At 44.6% G+C, this 22,070-nt stretch overlaps 1 protein-coding gene across 2 annotated transcripts; it reads left to right on the top strand.

The window, feature by feature from the left end:
* The first annotated feature begins 348 nt into the window (after positions 1-348).
* On the top strand, positions 349-21,960 carry PHF24 (PHD finger protein 24). 2 transcript variants are annotated; one of them, XM_058695038.1, is made up of 8 exons: positions 349-535; positions 14,917-15,298; positions 15,941-16,126; positions 19,472-19,550; positions 19,865-20,070; positions 20,418-20,578; positions 21,091-21,186; positions 21,496-21,960. In XM_058695038.1, exons 2-8 carry the CDS (start codon positions 14,921-14,923, stop codon positions 21,590-21,592), a joined length of 1,203 nt encoding a protein of 400 aa, XP_058551021.1. In that variant the 5' UTR covers positions 349-535; positions 14,917-14,920; the 3' UTR covers positions 21,593-21,960. The 2 variants fall into 2 exon arrangements, with proteins under 2 accessions (XP_058551021.1, XP_058551020.1); XM_058695037.1 differs by lacking the exon at positions 349-535 and adding an exon at positions 1,115-1,227.
* Positions 21,961-22,070: the final 110 nt, after the last annotated feature.

Raw genomic sequence — 22,070 nt, 5'->3', positions numbered from 1 at the left:
CCTATAGCACCTAGTACAGTGTAGGACAAATACTAGATGCTCAGAAAATGTGAATTGTATTTGAGATAGTATTTGAATGCACAAGAAAATGAAGGTATGTTAAAAATGTAAATGATGTTGGGATGAGCACTGGGTGTTGTATGGAAGCCAATTTGACAATAAAGTAGATTTTTAAAAATGTAAATGAAATTACAGAAGGTTTTTGGCATATCATTTGCATAACTTCAATTATTTCTTTATAATTTGTTGCTAAGTGCTTTATGACTTGATCTTTTTCTTGCCCTCTTCAGAGTATACAGTTTGTTTGGTGTAATGCGTGTTATAGCTCTCAGGACTTCTGGCCTCCTGACAAGCTGGCTATTCTGATAGTCTGAGGGATGAGGCTTCTGCAGCAAAAAGTGGGTTACATTACAGTACTGCCTGCTGCTGGAGATGGAAGACCAATAACCTCTGAAAGCAGCGCGCAGGAAGAGTGGGGGCAGCAGGGCGCTTTGTGAAGGCTCATTGAGACACTCCGCAGTGGGGTACTGCGAAGGTGAGTGCCCTAACGCGCGGGTCGTCCCCCCGGACGCCTGACTGGGCAGCTGGGCTTGGCGAGAGAGGAGAGGGCCCCCGGCCGAGGCCGCTTGGATGAGTCATTCTCACCTCCCCAGGCAGGTGCGGGCTGCAGGACGCTTCGCCTCGGCGGGCGGGCAGGAGCCACGAGCCGCCGCGGAGCCCCCTTCCGAGACGCCTCCTCGGGCCGGCACTGACCTTGCCGTTGGCTGCCCGGCTGCCGAAGACCCGGCGCCGCAGAGCGGGGAGCTGGTCGGGGGCGCCCACTGGCACCCGGACCCACAGGTCGTCGGAGCCGGGCGCCGCCTTCCTGCGGTCCCTCAGCGCCTCATTCCTGCGCGAGGTCGCCAAGCTAAGCTGCGAGGGCCGTGCCTCGAGGCGCGGGAGGGCGGAGCGCGACGCGCGCCCACCGGCCCGCGGAGGTCTTCTGGCGCGGGCGCACGCGCCGCAGCCGCACGGGGCGGGAGACAGGGAGGGTGGGTGTGCTGGGGAGCGCGCGCCGCCGCCGCTGCCGCCGCCGCCGCCGCCGCCTCAGCCTGCTGCTCCGCCTGCGCCGCCTGCTCCCGGCGCTCGGCCCCAGCACGCCGGCTCCCGAGTGGCCATGGGCGGCGCGGGGTCCGCGGTGTAGAGTCCGCCGGCCCCGGACCCGCGTCCCGCACCGTGACGGTCCCGGTAAGCGGGGGCGGGGGCGGCGGGGACACGGCAGGCACCCTACGGGACGGGTCTGCGGGCCGCGGACAACCCTCCGGGGACTCTGAGGTGTTGTGTGGGAGCCGCCCCTAAGGGAGTCCCTGTGTAAGTAGATAACCCCCCGAGTGTCCCTGCCTCTGCCCCTTGGGAAAGTTCCGGAGGCGTGCAGGGAGCCGCCCCCATGGAGGACCCCTGTGTGAACGGAGACTCCCAGGGCTGTCTCTGCCTTTGCTGCCATGGGGAGGCACAGCGTGGAGGCACTGCCTACCCACAGAGACCTTCTGTATAACTACCGGAGGCGAAGGGTGGTCTCTGGTGGTGTCTCAGTGGAAGACCGTTTGAGAACACAGGGGAGCCTCAGGAGCCTGCGCGGTGGGGATGGACCCCACAGAGGACTGCTGTGTAAAGGAATACCTTAGACTGTGCCCTGGAACTGCCTGGAATGAACCTCTGACTGGAAGGAGAGGATCCTGCTGCGGGATCTAGGCCAGGAGTAACTTCCCATATGCCCAAAGGACTTTAGCCTTGACCTTTTTAGGGCTCGGTATGCCCTAAATTGTGCCCCTCCAAGGTGATCGAGAGGCTGGGGCCCTGTGGGGCTGCTGCCTTTGTCCATTCCTTCCCCGACCCCATTAGAAAATGTATTTTCCGTGGTAGCCCAGGTTGTCTCGAAGCTGGATATTTGTGGAGGCAGGAACTTCTATTAGAGCAAAGGACATAAGGGAAGGGAGGACAAGTGAGCCCTCTGAAGCTAAGATAGGAGACTTGGGGCCCTGGGCTTGACTATCCATAAGCAAGCAGTAAGACAGGTAGAATAATTGATGCTGGCAGGTCCTGGAAGAGAAAGTCCTTTGAAGGAAGGAAGAAAAGATATGTAGGATTATTGAGCACCCATATACCAAGTACAATGCCAGAGGTGTTTAACATCTCATGTAATCCTTACAACAGCATTATGCAATTATCCCCTTTTCAACGTTAGGCACTTTAGACTCAGAGAGGTTTAGCAATTTGCCCAAGGTCACAAAGCTTGGAATCCTGAGATCGGTTTTCGAAATTTATTTGGGAAAAAGTGTCAAGGAGAGGCAGAAGCAAGAATGTATATTTGTTAAGTTGCATTAAGATACCAGGCATAGTATATGGTATATGCAATAGTAAAAATATATATATATGCAATAGTATATGCAATATATATATGCAATAGTACATGGTCGGTAAATGTGATGCCTAAATAAGTGAATGAGGAGTGTTTAATTGGGGATGAGACTGCTGCAGGAACTGATTTCCCCAGATTTCAGGGTGTGGCTTCCTTCACTGGCAACCCCACTGTAAGGAGGCCTCTGGTTGTCTCTGGACTTAATTGAGGCTGGGAAGAAGCCTCTGGGTGTGGTCTTTGATAGGATTTGGCTGGGGAACAAGAGGAATGCTTCAGAGGATGGTGTTCTAAGACTACCCTCCCAGCTTGCAGAATCCTTGGGGGAGAGGTGGGAGAGACAGGGGCACTTTTGGGAAACATGATTCATAGTGGCTTTGTGGCCCTCTGACTACATGCACCAACAGACTTTGGTCCACAGATAACATGCAGGACACTTTTTTCCCCAAAGTGCTTCTGCATGATGATGAGGAGGGCAGAAAAGGTGCAGAGCCAAGGAAGGTTTATTGGGAGTCCATTTTCTGGAGAGGATAAAGGGTCTGTACCTAACACAGTGATGCACCCTCATCTCACCCCTTTGGCTGTGTTAGTGCTTTCATTCCACCTGAATCCCAAGGGTGCAAATTTGGGACCAAGGATAGAGTCTGGTTTCTTGTCCAAAAATGGGATAGTGAGGGAAGTAAGCAATGTATTCATCAGAGAACCATTCTGAAAGAGTTTTCCTGTTCCCCTATTATCCTTCTTCCACATAGCCAAACCTAGTGACATCCTCCCTTAATAGAAGTGGCTGTCTTCGGCTCCTGGGGTTACTTAGGAAAGATCAGGCTTGTGAGAAAACAAAACAAGCTGATTTGCCAATTGTTAGCTTTTCTTTTTAAACTCAGTGGTTGCCTGATGCATGGGTGTGGCACCTCAGGCACAGCTCCCTCAATGGAGTAAATTCTGACAAAGGTTTACATTGGTTCATCACTTCTCCATTACAAAGTGTTTAAAATCCCCCTTTCAGTTTACACCCCTCTCATCAGCTTAACACACCAAAATAAATAGGGTTGTGTGTGTGTGTGTGTGTGTGTGTGTGTGTATTTTTAATATTTATTTATTTTGGGGAGAGTGCAAGCTGGGGAGGGGCAGAGAGAGGGGGACAGAGGATCCAAAGCCAGCCCAGAGCTGACAGCAGTGAGCCCGATATGGGGCTTGAACTCATAAACTGTGAGATCAGGACCTGAGGTGAAGTCAGACACTCAACTGACTGACCCACCCAGATGCCCCATTTTTTTTTTAAAGAAAATCAAAAGGAGGGGCGCCTGGGTGGCTCATTCAGTTAAGCATCTGACTCTTGATTTCGGCCCAGGTCATGATCTCATTGTTCGTGAGTTCAAGGCCCTCATTGGGCTCTGCACTGATGGTGCTTGGGATTCTCTTTCCTCTCTCTGCCCTCCCCACATTCTCTTTTAAAATAAATAAACTTAAAAAAAAAAAGAAGAAGAAGAGGAAGGAGCAAGCCTGCAAATCTGGAAATATGACCTTTGCTCCATTTCAGAATATGTCATTGGGGTTTTTTTCCTTACATTCTTCTTGGTGTCACACCCTCTCATGTCCCTGGAAAAATTACTAGGTGGCTTCAGGTGCTCCCCACATATTGCACTTTGAATATCATCTCCCTGATGTCCAGCATTGGGTAAACATAAAGATTACAAAAATCCTAAGAGTACTAACTCTCTGCTAAACACAACATGAGTAAAATCATTCCAGAATGGATGTGAAGGATGTCACCTGGTGGCCTTAATCTACTCATTAAAAAAAAAAAAAAAAAAAAAAAAAAAAGCTCTCTCCAAAGGGAAATAAAATGGGAGAGAACTTCACGTGCATGTACTGATATACCTGGGTTTTACTTATGGACTTTAATCTTCCACATCTCTGATCATATTCTTAGCCTTTAATCTTCCACATCTTCTCTGATCATGTTCTTAGTTTTCTTCTTCCTACATTTGCCATATTTTTGACAGTGCTTCCTTTTCCTCAAACATGAATAGGACTTTCCTCAGCCCATTTCCCATACTCCCTCTATTTTTTCCAGTACACCTGTTCCTAAGTGGATCATATTTATGCAAATAATTTCATTTGTCTTTAGTTACAGAATCTTTATCTTCTAGTCCCACCTGCTTTTCTCCAACAATGCTCTTGGTTTCTGCTGTCTTCATTTCCCAGATTGATTTATTCATTCCTGATGGGAATATCATCCATTCCACCCTGAGTCTTAATGACCAAGTTCTGACAGGAATTGCTTACCAGCTTTGGACCAAGAAATCAAGACCGTCAGTTTATAGATGGAGACATGATTACTTTTTCCATTATAACATCCCTCTCCAATTCCCTCAGAGATTCATATATATTTACTAAGTGCAACCTACTTGCCAGGCACTATGCTAGATATGTATGACAGTTGCTTGCCCTTGAGGAGTTACATAGAATCAGTCTGCATGTCTCTAATCATTTACTATAGAGTAAGAAAAGTAAGGGGAAATTATAGCTTTACAGAGTACCTATAGGTTATGTGCCTCCTCTGGCAGCTACACTGTTAACCCCCCTGACCTTACCCTCCCCAAATTACTTTTGCCCATACGCTTTGAGTGAACTGCCCACACTCTTAGCTTCTTATGATAATGACAATACCTTATATTTGGATAACTTGTTATAGTTAGAGCCCTTTTACATACATGATTCTATTTGTTTTTGAGGAATGTTTCATCTTCCTGGGGTCTTCTTACTAAAGCAACAGTGTGTGGGGTGCCTGGCTCACTTTCTCTTTTTCCTGTTTTTTTTTTTTTTTCCTTTTTGGAGTCTCCTAATCAAATTTATGGGTCTCCCAGAGGGAAAGCGCCAGTGATTCACTACAGTCACCACCTACCAGCTCTTAGGCTATGGAGAAAAGTTTCCTGATGGGTCCAAAAGCCAAGCAACATGCTCACTGGTCAGTTCTGTAACTTATCAGGGCTATCCTACCACCTGACCTCAGAAAATTAAATTATCTGGGTTTTTTGCCTCCTGAAATCCAAATACATATTCCCTTCTAAACAAATATTTTAAGCATACTGTCTCAAACAAGTTTTGTGGGGCTGATTCATATGTGAAGGCAGTTTTGCTTGCCTATTTCTATCCAGCAACCAGCTGGCTTCATACCTCCTGAGCTATGATGGAGTCCCCATATAGCAATCCATGCCTTGGCATGTGCTTTTACCTCTTCCTGGAATTCTTTTTTTTTTTTTTTTCCTTAGCCACTCGGGTAACTCCCACTCATATTTCAAAATTTAGCTCAAGCAACACCTTTTTTTTAAATCCTACACTCATGCCCCCTACACACACATATACACTGCATTCTCACAGGCTGAGTGAGATTCCGTTTGTTCATTCTACCAACAGTTATTAAGTGCCTGATTTGTGCCTGACACATACTAGGCTGCACTCAGCAAATATTTGTAGAATTGATAAACAAGTAAATAAAGGTGTAATAAGTTTATTAAATGGGGTTGAATCTGTGCTAGAGGGGCCTACAGCAGAGAACAGGAGTGCTTCTCCATCTTGCTGAAAAGCTCTGCTTGCTAAGTGCAGTCACACCAGCCAGTCACTAATGATGTGCTATTTCTTAACTGTTGCTCTGCTTCTGTGGGAAGCCAGCACTGTGGCTTTTCATGAAGACTCATCCCAAGCCCCCAGAGGCTAAGGATCATGCCATAATTGTGTTCTCATGTATATTAGAGCTTTGATGGCTTTTAGTAAATATTAAAAACAGGACCTCCTTCATGTATCACTCTCTTGAGCAGAGTTCAGGAAGACAGTTTTTATTCACTCTTTAGCCCTTCTGCTGCTCGGAAACCCCAAAGGAGCCCTGTGCAGTTGAGGCTGACTATGTCCCTCTGGACTGACTGAAGCCAGTGCTGCTGTGCTGGATAAATAGAATGAAAGAAGAGAGGGAGGTACCAGGTATACCCTTTCAGAGTCTGCAGATATGAAAACTAAAAGTAATCTGTAAATTACAGGTAGTCAACAGGAATGGTTGATTATGAACAGGCTCCCAGAGCACTGTCATGAGACACTGCATTCCTAAAGCAAAACTCTTTGATGGCTTTTGTTTAAAGTCTTGAGATTGATGTTGATGTCTGCAGTGAGCTTAGAGTCTGTGCTATGCATTTTGCATTTTTTAGACCCTGGTTCTGCTGATTTTCCATACCCTTGTGGCTAATTACCTTCTATGTTAAGTATGTGACTTTCCCTGAGGCTCTCAATCTTTTAGGCACATGCTTCCTGGAACCAACTGTCAACCACCTTGAAATTTTTCACTCTCATGTGCAGATGCAGCACATGCTAAATTTCTCCAGCCCAAATCCAGTGGGGAAGATATAGATTTTCAAGCTTCCTACTTGTGCCCTTAGGGCAACAGCCCTGTGGGCCAGGCCACAGTGCCACAGGACACACCATAAATGCAGGAGACCATTGATCTTGATAATATTCTCTCTTTTCTTACTGTGGTTATACAAACTGGCTAAATTCCAAAATTCTATAGCTCTCCCCTGTGGTCAGAGAAATTACCCATAACTACTATATGGTTACTTGTTCTCATCCCTGCTACCCCTGAACCACCACCATTCAGGGTCCACCTCTGGAGAAGCAGAGTAGATATGATGAGATGAGCGAATGACTCTGTAGTTTTTAGAACTGAGTTCTGAAGATTTAGTTGTCTCTCTGGACAATGTTGAGGAAGAGAAAGGGTACTGACACCATGATCTCAAACAAACTTCTTATGTGGTTCAGTCATCTCTGCAACATTTATTTAACAAAGATTTATAGACCCCATGCTCTGTGGAAGACGATGGGAACCATATAAATTTTTTTCTCTTTTGATATCACTGGAAACATGAAATTCCTTTTTCCACCTGTTCAACCCACTTTCTGGTTATTTTCCTTTGTCCCTCCACTCAGAGGTTTTCTTTGCCTTGTTGCAACCTAGGAAAGCCCTCATAACCTCTAAGCAATCACTTTTAGATGCTTTTGAGCCTTTTTCAAACAGTTGCCAGCCCTATATCAAGAATCAGATGAAAGAAATAAAAAGCATCCAGATTGGTAAAGAAGTAAAACTTTCACTATTTGCACATGACATGATATTATATATAGAAAACCCTGAAGATTCCACCAAAAAACTACTATAACTGATAAATGAATTCAGTAAAGTCACAGGATACAAAATTAATTTTAAAAAAAGAATCAGGGGCCCCTGGGTGGCTCAGTGGGTTAAGCGGGCGACTTCAGCTGAGGTCATGATCTCATGGTCTGTGAGTTCGAGCCCTGCATCGGGGCTTTGTGCTGACAGCTCAGATCCTGGAGCCTGCTTCCAATTCTGTGTCTCCCTCTCTCTCTGCCCCTCCCCTGCATGCGTGCGCTCTCTCTTTCCCTCTCTCAAAAATAATAAACATTAAAAATTTTTTCATAAAAATAAAAAAAGAATCCGATGAAAGCAAGTACAGTAAATGTACCTTACATTTAGCATGCCAAATGAGGAGGCTCCTGCCTATTATTAGGAGGGCTATTTCCCAGGCTTCTCATAGGTACAAATCTTTATAGAGAGCTTGGGAAGTGGTTCCCTAGCTGCCTTCCCCTTCCTTACTTCTCCACCAGCTCCTTCTATGAAGCAACCCTTCCTCCTCTTACTCTCACTACTTTGCCCTTATAAATATTATCACTGTGTTCTAAGCATGTGCTCTGCAGAGAATGGGTGTGTCTCGTACACACACCAAGCTTCCCACATATGTCTTACTGCCTGACAAATACATCTAGACCAACTTCTCTTACCCAAAGAAGGATTTTGGTTTTGTCATCTGTTTTCATTTCCTCCAGATCATATAGCCAAACAGCTCTATTCTACCTTCTTGTCCCTGTTATTCACCACCCCCCTGCTCCTGCCGTCTGAGGTTATTTTCCAAGCCTTCCTTAGATACCACAAATTCTCTGGCAGTAACATCATTCTTGAGACAATGTCTTTTTATTCTTCTTTCATCTTTGTTAGGGAGGTGGAAAACCCAATTCCACCCATCAGCCAAAGAAGTAATCATTAGTTACCATTTGTGGAATCTTTACAACTTGATTTCCTTTTAACTCACTCTTCTTCCTAGGACTTCTTCCAGCACAGGAAGGGCCAGGTTTTTCTCAGCAGGCATTTGTTTTTACCCATCACTAATCACTACCACTTGTTTCTCTAGAAATTAGAGCTGATTTTGTTAATTTCTCAAACACCCAGGTGCACATCATGGATATTTCAACACACTTGCTTTTAATCAAGGTGTCTTTTGTATACAGGTTTGGTCCTCTCTGTTAAGCATTAAGGGTTTAAACCTCACTCTTTGAAGCCTACTTCTATTGTGTCCTCACAGTTTACTCTTAAAATCAAAGTCATGTTTATTCAAAATGACTTTGGGCCTTGTTTGGATTTTGGCGGTTTCTTTTTAATGGTTCTGCTCTACATTTTCTGCCCTTATGGACATAAAGTGGCCTAGAAAACTGAACCATCTCAGGTAAAAGCAATAGAAGTACTCCAGGATCCTGTGGTCAGGGATGGAAAATGGTTTTTAATTTGTTTTTATGTTTGTTTTGCTGGTGGATGTCATCTTCAGTCTTCATTGAAGTTCCTTTAAAAAAATTTTTTTTTCAACGTTTATTTATTTATTTTTGGGACAGAGAGAGACAGAGCATGAACGGGGGAGGGACAGAGAGAGAGGGAGACACAGAATCGGAAACAGGCTCCAGGCTCCGAGGCATCAGCCCAGAGCCTGACGCGGGGCTCGAACTCACGGACCGCGAGATCGTGACCTGGCTGAAGTCGGACGCCCAACTGACTGTGCCACCCAGGCGCCCCTGAAGTTCCTTTAAAGATAAACTCCCCTCGGGGCGCCTGGGTGGCGCAGTCGGTTAAGCGTCCCACTTCAGCCAGGTCACGATCTCGCGGTCCGTGAGTTCGAGCCCCGCGTCAGGCTCTGGGCTGATGCCTCGGAGCCTGGAGCCTGTTTCCGATTCTGTGTCTCCCTCTCTCTCTGTCCCTCCCCCGTTCATGCTCTGTCTCTCTCTGTCCCAAAAATAAATAAATAAACGTTGAAAAAAAAATTAAAAAAAAAAAAGATAAACTCCCCAAACCACTGCAGTGACATCATTAACAGTTGAGATAGCTTAATAGTGATTCTTGTTATCCTTACAGAGAATAATGGGTTGTAGCAGGACTACAATGTGTTGGGAGATGCCTGTGGTTAATTTGCTTATACACTATTAATGAGTCAGTTCACTTATAGAGCAGCCCTCTTCATTGGCTGGCCTTTGCTGAGAACTCTTACTGCATTATCTGAAAAAGCCAGTGGGAACCAAATGCATACCATTGATTTTCCTCCAATGAATCATTCTTTAAAAAATGACTTTCGTATAGTTATTTTAGGTCTCCAAATAAGCATTTCTCAACTTTGTTTCAACCTATACTTTCTTGCTAAGAAACCTAAATGTCTTATAACTAATCCCTAAAATTTATAATACAACTTCTGGAAGGAGGCTGCCCCCAATTGTACTTTTTGTATCTCCCGAAGAACCAAGAGGACACTGTCAAGCTCTGCTGTTTTGTAGTCTATTTTACAAAAAAAAAAAAAAAAAAAAAAAGTGATGACTTTAATAATTGCTTTACAGATATAAATATGTATTATAATTTATTCACTTCTTCTATCTTCTCTCCTCCTGGGGTTCAGATATATATCCCCCACCTGCCCCCAGGATCCAGCCAGTGAGAATCATTGCTCCGATCTTTGTGTTCTATTGGATTAAATCAGTTTTTTCTCTTTATTTATGGCATGAATATATCACAGGTTTTTAAATAATCCTCCTATTGACATTATTTCCACCTTTTTATAATTGTAAAAAAATTAGCCGGTAAATATTCTTTTACCTTTATGCACAAGTCAAAGAGGATCAGCCTCTCAGTAGGGTCTTCTTCAGTCAAAGATATGTTAGTAGCTGTCCATCTCTGTTAGAACCACAGACTCTTTTTATATCATTTTATTTTAATTCTAGTATACTTAACATAGTATTATATTAGTTTCAGGTGAACAATATAGTGATTTCACAATTCCATGCATCACCCAGTGCCCATCATGACATGTGCACTCTTTAATCCCCATCACCTATTTTGCCCATTTCCTCATCCACCTTCCCTCTGGCAACCATCAGTTTTAGAACCACAGACTTTCTTTTTAAATAGGCTCCACACCCAGTGTGGGGCTCAAACAACCCTGAGATCAAGAGTTGCATGCTCCACCAACTGAGCTAGCCAGGCACCCCCTAGAACCACAGACTCTTAAAACAAGCTTGAGAATTCTGTTCTTGTACCACAGCAGTCACGGGGAAAGCTTACTATTCCACAATGTTGTTCTTGTCTTTTAGAAGTAACCATCTTTAAATCAAAAGACAAAAATGTGGTTCTCTAATCAAAAATGTAAAATTATTCAAAGGCTGTATTTTTCAAATCGCAGGTCCAGACTCATTGCGAAGTCATGAAATCATTTGGGAGAGTCACTATCAGGATTGTTTTAATGAAATAGGATAGAAAGGATAGAAAATATCAGGGGGCATCACATGTAGTATAAGTAGGATTGTTTCACAAAACTGCAGGTTCAGTTCTAGATTTATGAATACATGTTTATAACCATATGTCTACAGAGTCACATCATAAACTATATTTCTTACTATGGGTCACAGTCAAAACTTTTGAAAAACATACCATGAAAGTTTTCTGAGGAAAACCCTGTAGCCTTGGAAATAATTGATCGTGAAGAAGGTCTGCAGTAAAGGGTTGTGTGTCAGTTTTACATTCTCCCTCTTGGTGTGGTGTGTCTGTACCTCTTGCTCTAAGTGGGAGACTTGCTTCCTACCTATCCATAGCACAGCTGGTGCTCTTGAGGCATGTGAGCAGTGTCTGGAGACTGTAGACCCAGCCTCTTCAAGAATACTCTGGATCCATAGCCTCAGCAAAAGCACTAACATACACACATTTTCCTCTCTACTCCTAGGCCCACCCAGACTAGATACCTGTTTGGGTTACTTGTAAAAGAATATGATAAAAGAACATGAACATTATAAATGTTTAAGACTACATAATCCAAACATGATCATTAACAGAGAGCTAAAGCCCAAGGCAGTAAAGGAAGGTGTCCTGGATTACAGCAGATCCAGAACTAGAACGTTATTTTGTTTCTTAAATTCCACTAGTTAGTTGATTTCAAACTTCCCTGTCAGTAAAAAACAAAAACAGAAAAACAAACAAACCCTCCTGCCCTCTTAGTAAATCAGTCAGAGAAAAGCTGAATAAAATACTGTATGATTTCAAATACAGGGAATCTAAAAACACTGAATTCCTTGAACTCAGGGCACCTGAGTACAGTTGGTTAAGCATCCAACTCTTTTTTTTTTTTTTTTTTGCCAACTTAGCTAACATACAGTATGGTCTACTTCAGTAGTTTTCCATGACTAATCACTTACATACAACACCCAGTGCTCATCCCAACAAGTGCCCTCCTCAAGCTCATCCCCCATTTTCCCTGTCCCCCCAACCACCCACCCCCATCAACCCTCAGTTCTCTGTATTTAAGAATCTCTTACGGTTTGCCTCCCTCTCTGTTTGTATTTTATTTTTCCTTCCATTCCCCTATGTTCATCTATTGTGTTTCTCAAATTTCACATATGAGTGAAATCATATGATATCTGTCTTTCTCTGACAGACTTATTTCCTTTAGCATAATACCCTCTTGTTCCATCCATGTTGTTGCAAAGATTTCATTCTTTTTCATCACCAAGTAGTATTCCATTGTGTGTGTATATATATATACCGCATCTTCTTTATCCATTCAGTTGATGGATATTTGAGCTCTTTCCATAATTTGGCTATTGTTGATAGTGCCTCTATAAACATTCAGGTGCATGTGTCCCTTTGAATCAGCATTCCTATATCCTTTGGATAAAGTCCTAGTAGTACAATTGCTGGATCTTAGGGTGATTCTATTTTTAATTTTTTGAGGAACCTCTATACTGTTTTCCAGAGTGGCTGCACCAGTTTGCATTCCCACCAGCAGTCAAGAGGGTTCCCCTTTCTCTACATCCTCGCCAACATCTGTTGTTTCCCAAGTTGTTAATTTTAGCCACTCTGACCAGTGTGAGGTGGTATCCCAATGTGGTTTTGATTTGCATTTCCCTGATGATGAGCAATGTTGAGCATCTTTTCATGTGTCTGTTTGCCATCTAAGCATCCAACTCTTGATTTCAGCTTAGGTCATGATATTGAGGTTCATGAGTTCAAACCCCACATCAGGCTCCATGCTAACAGTACAGAGCCTGCTTGAGATTCTCTCTCTCTCTCCCTCTCTCTCTCTCTCTCTCTCTCTCTGCCCCTCTCCTTCCCTCTCTGCTCCCCCAAAAATAAATAAAACTTTAAAAATATTGAACTCATAGAAACAGAGTACAATTATGGTTGCCAAAGGCTGAGGATAGGGGGAAATGGGGAAACACTGGTCAAAGGGTACAAACGTTCAGTTATAAAGTAAGTTCTGGGGATCTCAGGTACAGCAAGGTGACCATAGTTAATACTATTTTGTATATTTGAAAGATGCTACAAGAGTAGAGCTATAATGTTCTTAATATAAGAATTACAAAATGGTAATTATGTGAGGTAAAGGATGTGTTAACTAGCCTTATTGTAAACATTTTTGCGATGTATAAGTATCAAATCATCACGTTGTACACTTTAAATTTATATCGTGTTGTATGTCAATGATATCTCAATAAAGCTGGGAAATAAATGAACGTAAAACTGCCCTCTCTCCCTTTACCCTTTATCTAGTCAGTTACCAATTTCTCTAATTTTGTTTCCAGGGTATCAAATAGACTCCGTCAGCATTATTCTTGCTGTCATCATTTCAGTTTAAATCCTCTACATCTTGCCTGGACTATTATAGTAGCCTTCTAATTGGCCCTAACCTTTCCTCCTACCCTTTGCCACCTCTTCACCCACACAAACTGAAAATAGCTTCCTACCCGTTCTTCAGGGTCCACTTTGACTCCCAGTAGTGTGGTCTTAACCTCCCTTTAGGCATTTCCAGTACTTTGTCTCACTCTTCTTTGAGTTCTGATATTAAGTAGCTTTAGTGGTGAGACTGTTCTCCTGTCTTCTGTGTCTTATGATGAGTAGTTAGTGCTTTGCACATTGTGCTGTTCAATAAGCCTTGATTATAATGGATTGAGAAAAAGGCTAAAATGGACTCTCTTTTTCACTTTACTTAGAAGAAGCATTCCCCAGCTGAATTCCACTAAGACCTTTCAGGCTAGGAAATAGCAAACCAGCTTTGCAATGTGCCATGTCATGCCCTCACTTAACAGTGCTGTACCCTGGTAGTGCAAAGGAAGAGCAGGGATAATGTTACTTCTTAATCTGTAAAGGTTTTATTGATCAGTTCATTAAAAAAAAGTAACACTAGTGGGGTGCCTGGGTGGCTCAATCGGTTCAAACCGATCGGTGCAAATAGGTTCTAAGTGTCTGATGGGCTTAGATCTCGTGGTTTGTGGGTTCGAGCCCCACATTGGGCTCTGTCCTAACAGCTTGGAGCCTGGACCCTGCTTCAGATTCTGTGTCTCCTTTTCTTTCTGCCCCTCCCCCACTCGTGCTCTGTCTCTCTTTCAAAAATAAATAAACATTAAATTAAAAAAAAAACATTAGTGAAGTTTTAAAAATGTGAGCAGCACCTTAGCACTTGTAATGGTCAGGTTGTCTATGAAAGAGAAACACACCCACAAAGAAGCATAGCTACCAATTAGAGGGGGCAAAGGATTGTTTGTGACCTTAACCATACGGATCGGGTGGTACAGTTTCCTATCTAATTAGGAGTCCCCTAAAAATAGGAGATCATTCACTGTGACTGAAAAAATGAGCATTTTATGTGGATTATCCCTGGATGCACTGTGCACAGCACTTATTGGAGGAGTGTTTCTTGTCAGAAGTCTGAAATGTATTGCTGCAGTCTTGCTTTAAGCCTTGGGTCGTCTCATGGGGCAGAGGAAAGACTTGGGCTCTGAAGTTTGTAACTTTCTCAACAAAGGCGTGGGACCCCTAGACCTAATTGGCTTTGGGACACCAAGAAAGACATATACAATTTCACATTTGTAGAATACTTCCCAGTCTACTAAGCACTTTTTAAGCTCATTTTGTAATGTTATCCTCATGACAGCCCTGTGAAGTGCACTGGGCAGATAGCTTCCATTTTTATAAATGAGAAAAACAAACTCACAGAGCTAGTTAAAAATAGCAGAGTCTTTTGACTCCTTAACAAGTGTTCTCTCCACCTCACCATGCCACTAAACTCCAGAAAATCTTGCCATTTAGGTGAATGGTTGAAACTGATTGGCCCAACATGGCCATTGGTTGAGTCTGGGCCCCTCTGCTTTTTGGTCCACAGAGCCATGGGGGTGTTGATGTCCAAGCGGCAGACAGTGGAGCAGGTGCAGAAGGTGAGCTTGGCTGTGTCTGCCTTCAAGGATGGGCTACGGGACAGGCCTTCCATCCGACGCACCGGTGAGCTTCCAGGGTCCCGCCGTGGCACCGTAGAGGGCTCTGTCCAGGAGGTACAGGAGGAGAAAGAAGCAGAGGCAAGCACTCCAGTGCTCCAAGAAGAGAGCAGTGTCAACCGTGCAGCCTGGGAGAGGCTCCGAGATGGGCGTGGAGTAGAGCCTGAGGAGTTTGACAGGACTAATCGTTTCACGCCCCCTGCGTTCATCCGCCCTACCCGGAAGCTGGATGATGACAAGCCTCCTGATATCTCCTTGGAGCCCAGAGAACATGTGAGTATCCAGTTGAGGCACAATCCTCAAGTCTTAGACTTTCTGAGGATCAGAGAGCAGGATAGGATGGGCTGAGTATAGTTAAAATGAGACTCAAAAACAAAAGAACTCCAGAAAGGTGCAGTTGAGTCCAGAACAATCTTAAAGAATTTCTTCTACAAGAATAAAAATGTTACATCCTGGATTGGTTTTGTGAGAGACATGAGGCAGTGGTGATAAGGAATGACACGATAGCAGGGATAGTAGTATTCCCTGTAGGAGGCATTTAGAAATTTGTGGGCATTCAAGAAGGTCACAGTGAGTGGGAATTGCTACTGGTTTTTGATGCCAAGAAAACCAGGGATGCTAAGTGTCCTGCAATGCTTGGGACAGTCTTTCAGAACAGATTTTTTTCCCAAAAAATCCTAGTAGCATCCCTCTTCAGAAACATGATCACAGAAGCCTGAGCATATGGAAAAGCTTACTGATTCTTGTCTCTCCAAGAGAAAGCTCCATCACCTCAACACTGCCTTCAGTTGAAGCTGTTCCTCTGGGCTTCTCCAGGGACACTCAGCCCCGTGTAGGTAGCTCTGTGTTTGGTGGTCATAGGATCTTGCTGCCTACACTGGAATGAATACACTCCCTATTTATTCCTTTCCTCAGGTTGTCAATGATGAGATGTGTGATGTCTGTGAGGTCTGGACAGCTGAGAGCCTCTTCCCATGCAGGATCTGCACCAGGGTTTTCCATGATGGCTGCCTGCGCCGCATGGGCTACATCCAAGGAGATAGTGCAGCGGAGGTGACCGAGACAGCCCACACAGAAACCGGCTGGAGCTGCCACTACTGTGTGAGCCTGGACTACAGGGACAGTAGGCTGCCTCACTGCAGGGAACTTGGCACTTTTACTAGAGACCCAGTCTTGGAACACTGGTTTCTAGGCAGTGACCTAAAGAGGTTTCCAATAGTAGACACATGGATCCTCAAGCTTTCTCTTGAGGACAGGCTTTCTCTACCTTAGCATTATGACATTTTTGGACATAATTTTTTGTTGTGGGGAGTGTATACATGGTAGGATATTTAGCAGCATCCCTGGCCTCTACCCCCATTAGATGTCAGTGGCACCCAACCCCAGTTGTAACAACCAAAAATGTCTCCAGATACTCCCAAATGTGTCCTAGGGGAGAAAACTTATCCCCAGTTGAGAACCACTGAGCTAGAAGAATCAATGGGTAGGATGAGGCCTAATTACTAAAAAGTCTTTTGTTTGGAACAGTGCTTTCTCTCTAAGTCTGTGGTTGTCATTCATTGTACTCATCTGAAAAACCAACCTGAAATCCTAACCAGCTTGCCTCCAATAGGTGTAGGCTCTAACATAGGAACACTTACTTCTTAGTCCTAAGATTGTCGTTTGGTCTGCCACCTAATTCTTAGGAGCATTTGTTCTTTATCTCTAATATGATCATTATGTAAATTAAATAACAACGGTCTATTGATTCAGAACTTTGCAAATTCTATATAAATGCCTTCTAACTTTTAAAAAGACAAAAGCCAGATTCATATCCATTTCTCAGCACATCTGAATAGAGTTTAAGTCTTGCTTTATTGATCTGTTATCCTGCAGGTATCTTCATTATTCACGGATTTCAGAATAAGGAACATCTCGGCAGATCCCCCCTCTTCTTCCTACTGCCTAGAAGAAAGCAAAATTGAAGTATAGGACAGTTATTTCCAGCCACTTACACATCTTTTCCCCAGCTGAAGTATGTCATGGTAGATCCTGCTCTACACACCATCTTCTCTAGTCACCACCCCTCCAAACACCAGCCTTTTCACTCCCAGCAACTCTGCTCTGTAGTATTCTGATGTGGGACCAGGTTGAAGGTGTCTCTGTCCTAACCCCCAGCCCCACCCCAGAATATATGGCCCCCTTCTTGGCTTTCTGTCATGGTCCTACCATCATTACTAACACTTTCCAGACTTTTTACAAAGGCTTCTTCCAAGCTCTTCCCTTTTATTTCCTTCCCTTCATAGCCAGGCTTCTTGAAAAGACTCCATTAGCTCCTTGTGGCTACTCACCCACCTATAATTCAGCTTCTGCATCCATCATTCTGCTGAATTGTTTCTTTCTTAAGTCACCAGTGACCTAATTGTCAAGTCTAGTGACTTTTTCTCAGGTATCTTCTTACTTGACCTCTCAGGGGTATTTAGCACTTCCTTATTGCCTCTTCTCTTTTGGAGGGATTTGAGTATTTGTGAGAGTTATTATGTAAAATATGGAAACTAGAGAAAATAGAAAATCAGTAAAGTCCTATCATATTTGTATAACCACTGTTAATATAACCTTCTACATTGTGCAACTCTCTTTTCTTGGCTTCTAGTATCCTCTACTGATACTCTTCCTATCTTCTCTGACCATTCTGAATGACTTTAGTTAATTTCTTGCTGCAGTCCTAAATGCTTTCTTGGGGCTCTGTTGTTACATTTATCTTTTCTCATTGTACACACTCTCTGCCTGGGTTACTTCATCCACTTCAGTGGCTACAGCTACTGTCTAAACACTAATGATTCCCAAACCTTTGTGTCCAGACCTGAATTTCTTATCTCTTGGATTTACATCCATCTTGTTGCCTCACAGGTACTTCACATTCAGCATGCCCCAAAACGAACTCCCCTTTTCCCCAAAACCTGTTCTCCATCCATTTATTGCCTCTGTCAATAGTAATACCACCACCACCACTCCCCAGGTACCAACACCAACTCATTTCTCTCTTTCATCCTTTACATCCAATAAGTGATTCTGTCTCCTAATACCTCCAATCTCTCCTCTCTTCTCCATGCTCAAGTCTTAGTTTAGCCAGTCATCTTTTTTTACCTGCACTATAGTGACAGCCAACTAACTTCTCCATGCATCTAGACTTTGCCCCTCTAATTCATTCTCCATACAGCAAAGAGCTGACCATGGCGCTCTGCCCTTAAAAACCATTTGGTGGGGCCCCTGGATGGCTCAGTCGGTTAGGTGTCCGACTTCAGATCAGTCATTATCTCATGGTTTGTGAGTTCAAGCCCCGCATCAGGCTCTCGGCTATCAGTGCAGAGCCTACTTTGGATCCTCTGTCCCCGTATCTCTGCCCCTTCCCTACTTGTTCTCTCTCTCTTTCTCTCTAAAAAGTAAATGAACATTAAAAAAAAAAAAACATTTGGTGACTCCTCTTTGCCCCCAAATAAAGGCTCATTTGAATAAAGGCTCAGAAATAAAGGGAATTTGAGGCCCTTAAATAAAGGGCATTTGAGGCACTTCACAGTCAGGCTTTGGCCTACCTGTCCCTTATCTTTTATCATTCCTCTTTATTTTCCTTACACACACACACACACACACACACACACCCTACACTCCTGCCCCGCTGAACATCTCACAGTGTTACACCACATTTATTGTTTGAGTTCTTTATGAAATCCGCAAATGAATACTCATGATATGTCTGTTCCTGTTCTTTGCTGGTATTTTAGGAGAGAAATAACCTACTAGAGAGAATCTTTGATAATTTAAAGACTATAAAACTGTATATAAGTGTTAACAAAATAACATATCAGTGCTGTTTTAGAATTAAAGCTTCTATGGCACCACAAAAAGAACTCATTTGGTTTTAGGGACTTTGTCATTATGTCATCTCTTTTAAAACCGTTATGGATTATTTAAAGTAATACAGCCTACTAGGATCAGTTAGAATTAAACTTCTTTTTTAACTGAAATCCTCTTTGAGCACAGTCTAACACAGAAGCCAGGTACATAAAATGAATAAAGATGGAGCTGCTGCGGTTGATGGAGTTGGGGATTCACAACCTTGCCCACTCACTAGTCCCCTTTTCCCTTGAAGCAGCTTCCTAAGGCACTTCCAAGGAATCCCTAGGGTATCTCAGAATAATTTTTAAACTCCTGTCTTAGTAAAAGGGACTCAGGTCTAGAATCAGGATACCAGGCTTCTGGGGAAGATTCTGCCACAGAGTTGGTCAACTCTGAGCAAGTCCTTTCCCCTTTCTAGAAACTCAGTCTCCTTGATTCTGATTAGAGGCTGGGATTAGATGATCCCAGAATTGCCTTCAAATTGAAATACTATTTCCATCCTTCTTGATCCTTGGCTTTTCTTTCTTGCTGGTCTATATGGCCACTCACTCAGCTCTTCTCTTTTTTCAGGACAACCTCAATTTGCTGCTAACTGAGGAGGAAATGTACAGCCTCACAGAGACCTTTCAGCAGTGTAAAGTCATCCCTGGTAAGGGTGCACAGTGCTGTCAGATGCAGAGGGGCTGGCACATTTTTCCTCCATACTTTCTAGGATGAACCATAAAAGGAGTATTCTGGAATTTGGAGGGTAGGGGTAAATAGGTCCCTGTTGGCCAGCAGGGGCACCCACACACCTACCCATTCCCCCCACCCACCACAGCCTCAGTTATCCTGGCTATGGGAGAAAAAGACTCCACAAAAGCTATGGATGTAGGGGCTCTGGAGGGTAGCCTAGGGGTGAATGGAGATGCCCCAGAGGCTGAGGAAAGGGTGGGCATGGCTAGCATGGGGTGCCTCCCACAGATTGCTCCCTGACACTGGAGGACTTCCTGCGCTACCGCCACCAAGCAGCAAAGCGGGGGGACAGTGACAGGGCTCTAAGCGAGGAGCAAGAGGAGCAGGCAGCCCGCCAGTTTGCAGCCCTGGACCCTGAACATCGAGGACACATAGAGTGGCCTGACTTCTTGTCCCATGAGTCCCTCCTGCTTCTGCAGCAATTGCGTCCCCAGGTGAGGGCCAGCTGGGGTGAATGTCGATGGGATACTGGGTGACAGAGACCTGGGAAGCATGCCAGGTAGGTTGGGGGAGCACTAGGTACTGTCTTAGCAGGGACCAGTACCAGGAAAGGGCTCACCTTCTACCCAGTAACAGGTGGTCCAGTGCCTAAGCTGGGGAAACTGCCCAAGGAAGATTGATTTGCATTGAACCCAACTGCAAATGTTAATGCTACCAGAAAGCCTCTGGGCAGCTTCAAAGGGAGGCTGCCAAGGTGGTAATGGAGGTAGGATTCTCTATGGCTTGACATTTTACAAAATATTTTCAGCTCCAAGATCTTAACTTGTCTCTTCTTCCCCAGAACTCTCTGTTAAGGCTTCTGACAGTCAAGGAGCGGGAGCGAGCCCGGGCCATCTTCCTGGCACGGGGCAGTGGGAACACTATCAGTGAGGCAGAGTGCCGCGGAGCCCAGCATTCTTGGTTCTGCAAACGCCTTGCAGAGGCTCCATCCTGCAGTGTCAGGTTTGCTCCCTGCCAATCCCTGCCCCCACTCACATGCCCTCATCCTTTTACCATGCCAAATGGCCCTTGGCATAAAAGGTACCTCTCTGTTTCTTCTGTCAACGGATAGGAGAGGATCCTCCTGTGCATTAGACAGTGACTCCTGTTGGGCCAAGGCATAGGGCATCCCCTCCTCCAAACTGTGGCCCCATATCAGAAAAGCCTGGGGGTTCAAGCATCCGACTTGGGCTTAGGTCATGATCTCACTGTTTGTGAGTTCAAGCCCCACGTCCGACTCTGTGCTGACAGCTCAGAGCCTGGAGCCTGCTTCAGATTCTGTGGTCTCCCTCTCTCTGCCCCTCCCCCATTCATGCTGTCTGTCTGTCTCTCTCTGTCTCTCTCTTTCAAAAATAAATAAACATTAGAAAAGCCTGGACATGCATGTCCAGAGCCATGGATGGGTTCACCAGAGTTTGGGAGGAACCAGACCTTTCACTTTCCCACTGCTAACCACATATCATTGTGTCCAACAGTATCAGCCATGTGGGTCCCATAGCAGATAGTAGCCCAGCCAGCAGCAGCAGCAAGAGTCAGGACAAGGCTCTGCTGCCAACAGAACAGGAGTCCAGGTGAGTAGAACCTCCTTAAGGGGCTGTCTGCACCCCTACCCTTTAACACACATAAGTGGGCATTACTAACTGCTACCCCAAAACAGCAAGTGCCTATCCCAGAAACCAGGCTCCAAGAATATACATTTGACCACAGATATATAGGATCAGTTGGCTGGTCTGTCAACTTGGAAGCACAGCCAGTCATACAAAAGCCAGGGCTTCTCTGAGTTTTGCTCAGCTCAAGCTGTACTGCCACTGGGACCAGGTCTCACGAGCCTTCAGGCTCTACAGCCAATCTCTCAAACCTGTTCTTTGCTCCCACTCCAGATTTGTGGATTGGCCTACCTTCCTGCAGGAAAATGTTGTCTACATCTTGGCCGCTCGCCCCAACAGTGCAGCAATTCATCTGAAACCCCCAGGATAGCATGGAACAGAGAAGCTGGGGGACAGTGATGTTCTCTCCCTCCCTTCCTTTTGCCCTTTCCCCCTCCCCCCCACCATCCTCTGCCTGAGACTTACGGGGATGGAGCACTGCCAGCATCTCAATTTGCCACTAAGCTTTATGGAACTGAAATCACTCTTCCCCTCTCAACAGAGGCAGTAAATGCATTGCCACCAGGAAAAGCCCTGGGAGCTGTGGCAGTATCCGCTCCTGGACCCACCCCCCTACCCTCACATCACAGACTGGACCTGCCACTGCACACATATGTGCATACACACACATATACCCATGCCTAGCTGTCCATGCCTTCAGAGACCTGGTTCTTCTTCATTGAAAAAGGATCAAAATTCCTTTGTGAAGCTCCTGGTTGTAGATTGGGGGGTGGGGGGTCTCTGTTTACTCCTTCTATTGGCCGGTTCTGATTTCCTATAGACAAGTCTCTGGCCAAGTGATTCTTGAT

Source organism: Neofelis nebulosa, chromosome 12, assembly GCF_028018385.1.
Source record: "Neofelis nebulosa isolate mNeoNeb1 chromosome 12, mNeoNeb1.pri, whole genome shotgun sequence".
Classification (NCBI taxonomy): Eukaryota; Metazoa; Chordata; class Mammalia; order Carnivora; family Felidae; genus Neofelis; species Neofelis nebulosa.
The sequence above is the reverse complement of the archived record's forward strand: the minus strand, read 5'-3'. Positions and strand labels throughout refer to the sequence as shown.

Bases quoted from the DNA above. Each gene is read 5' to 3' on its own strand.
- PHF24 (XM_058695038.1), top strand. From the start codon at position 14,921: ATGGGGGTGTTGATGTCCAAGCGGCAGACAGTGGAGCAGGTGCAGAAG. The intron at 16,127-19,471 runs GTGAGCCTGGAC...CTCTTTTTTCAG, and splicing joins GCTGGAGCTGCCACTACTGT to GACAACCTCAATTTGCTGCT. The intron at 19,551-19,864 runs GTAAGGGTGCAC...TGCCTCCCACAG, and splicing joins GCAGTGTAAAGTCATCCCTG to ATTGCTCCCTGACACTGGAG.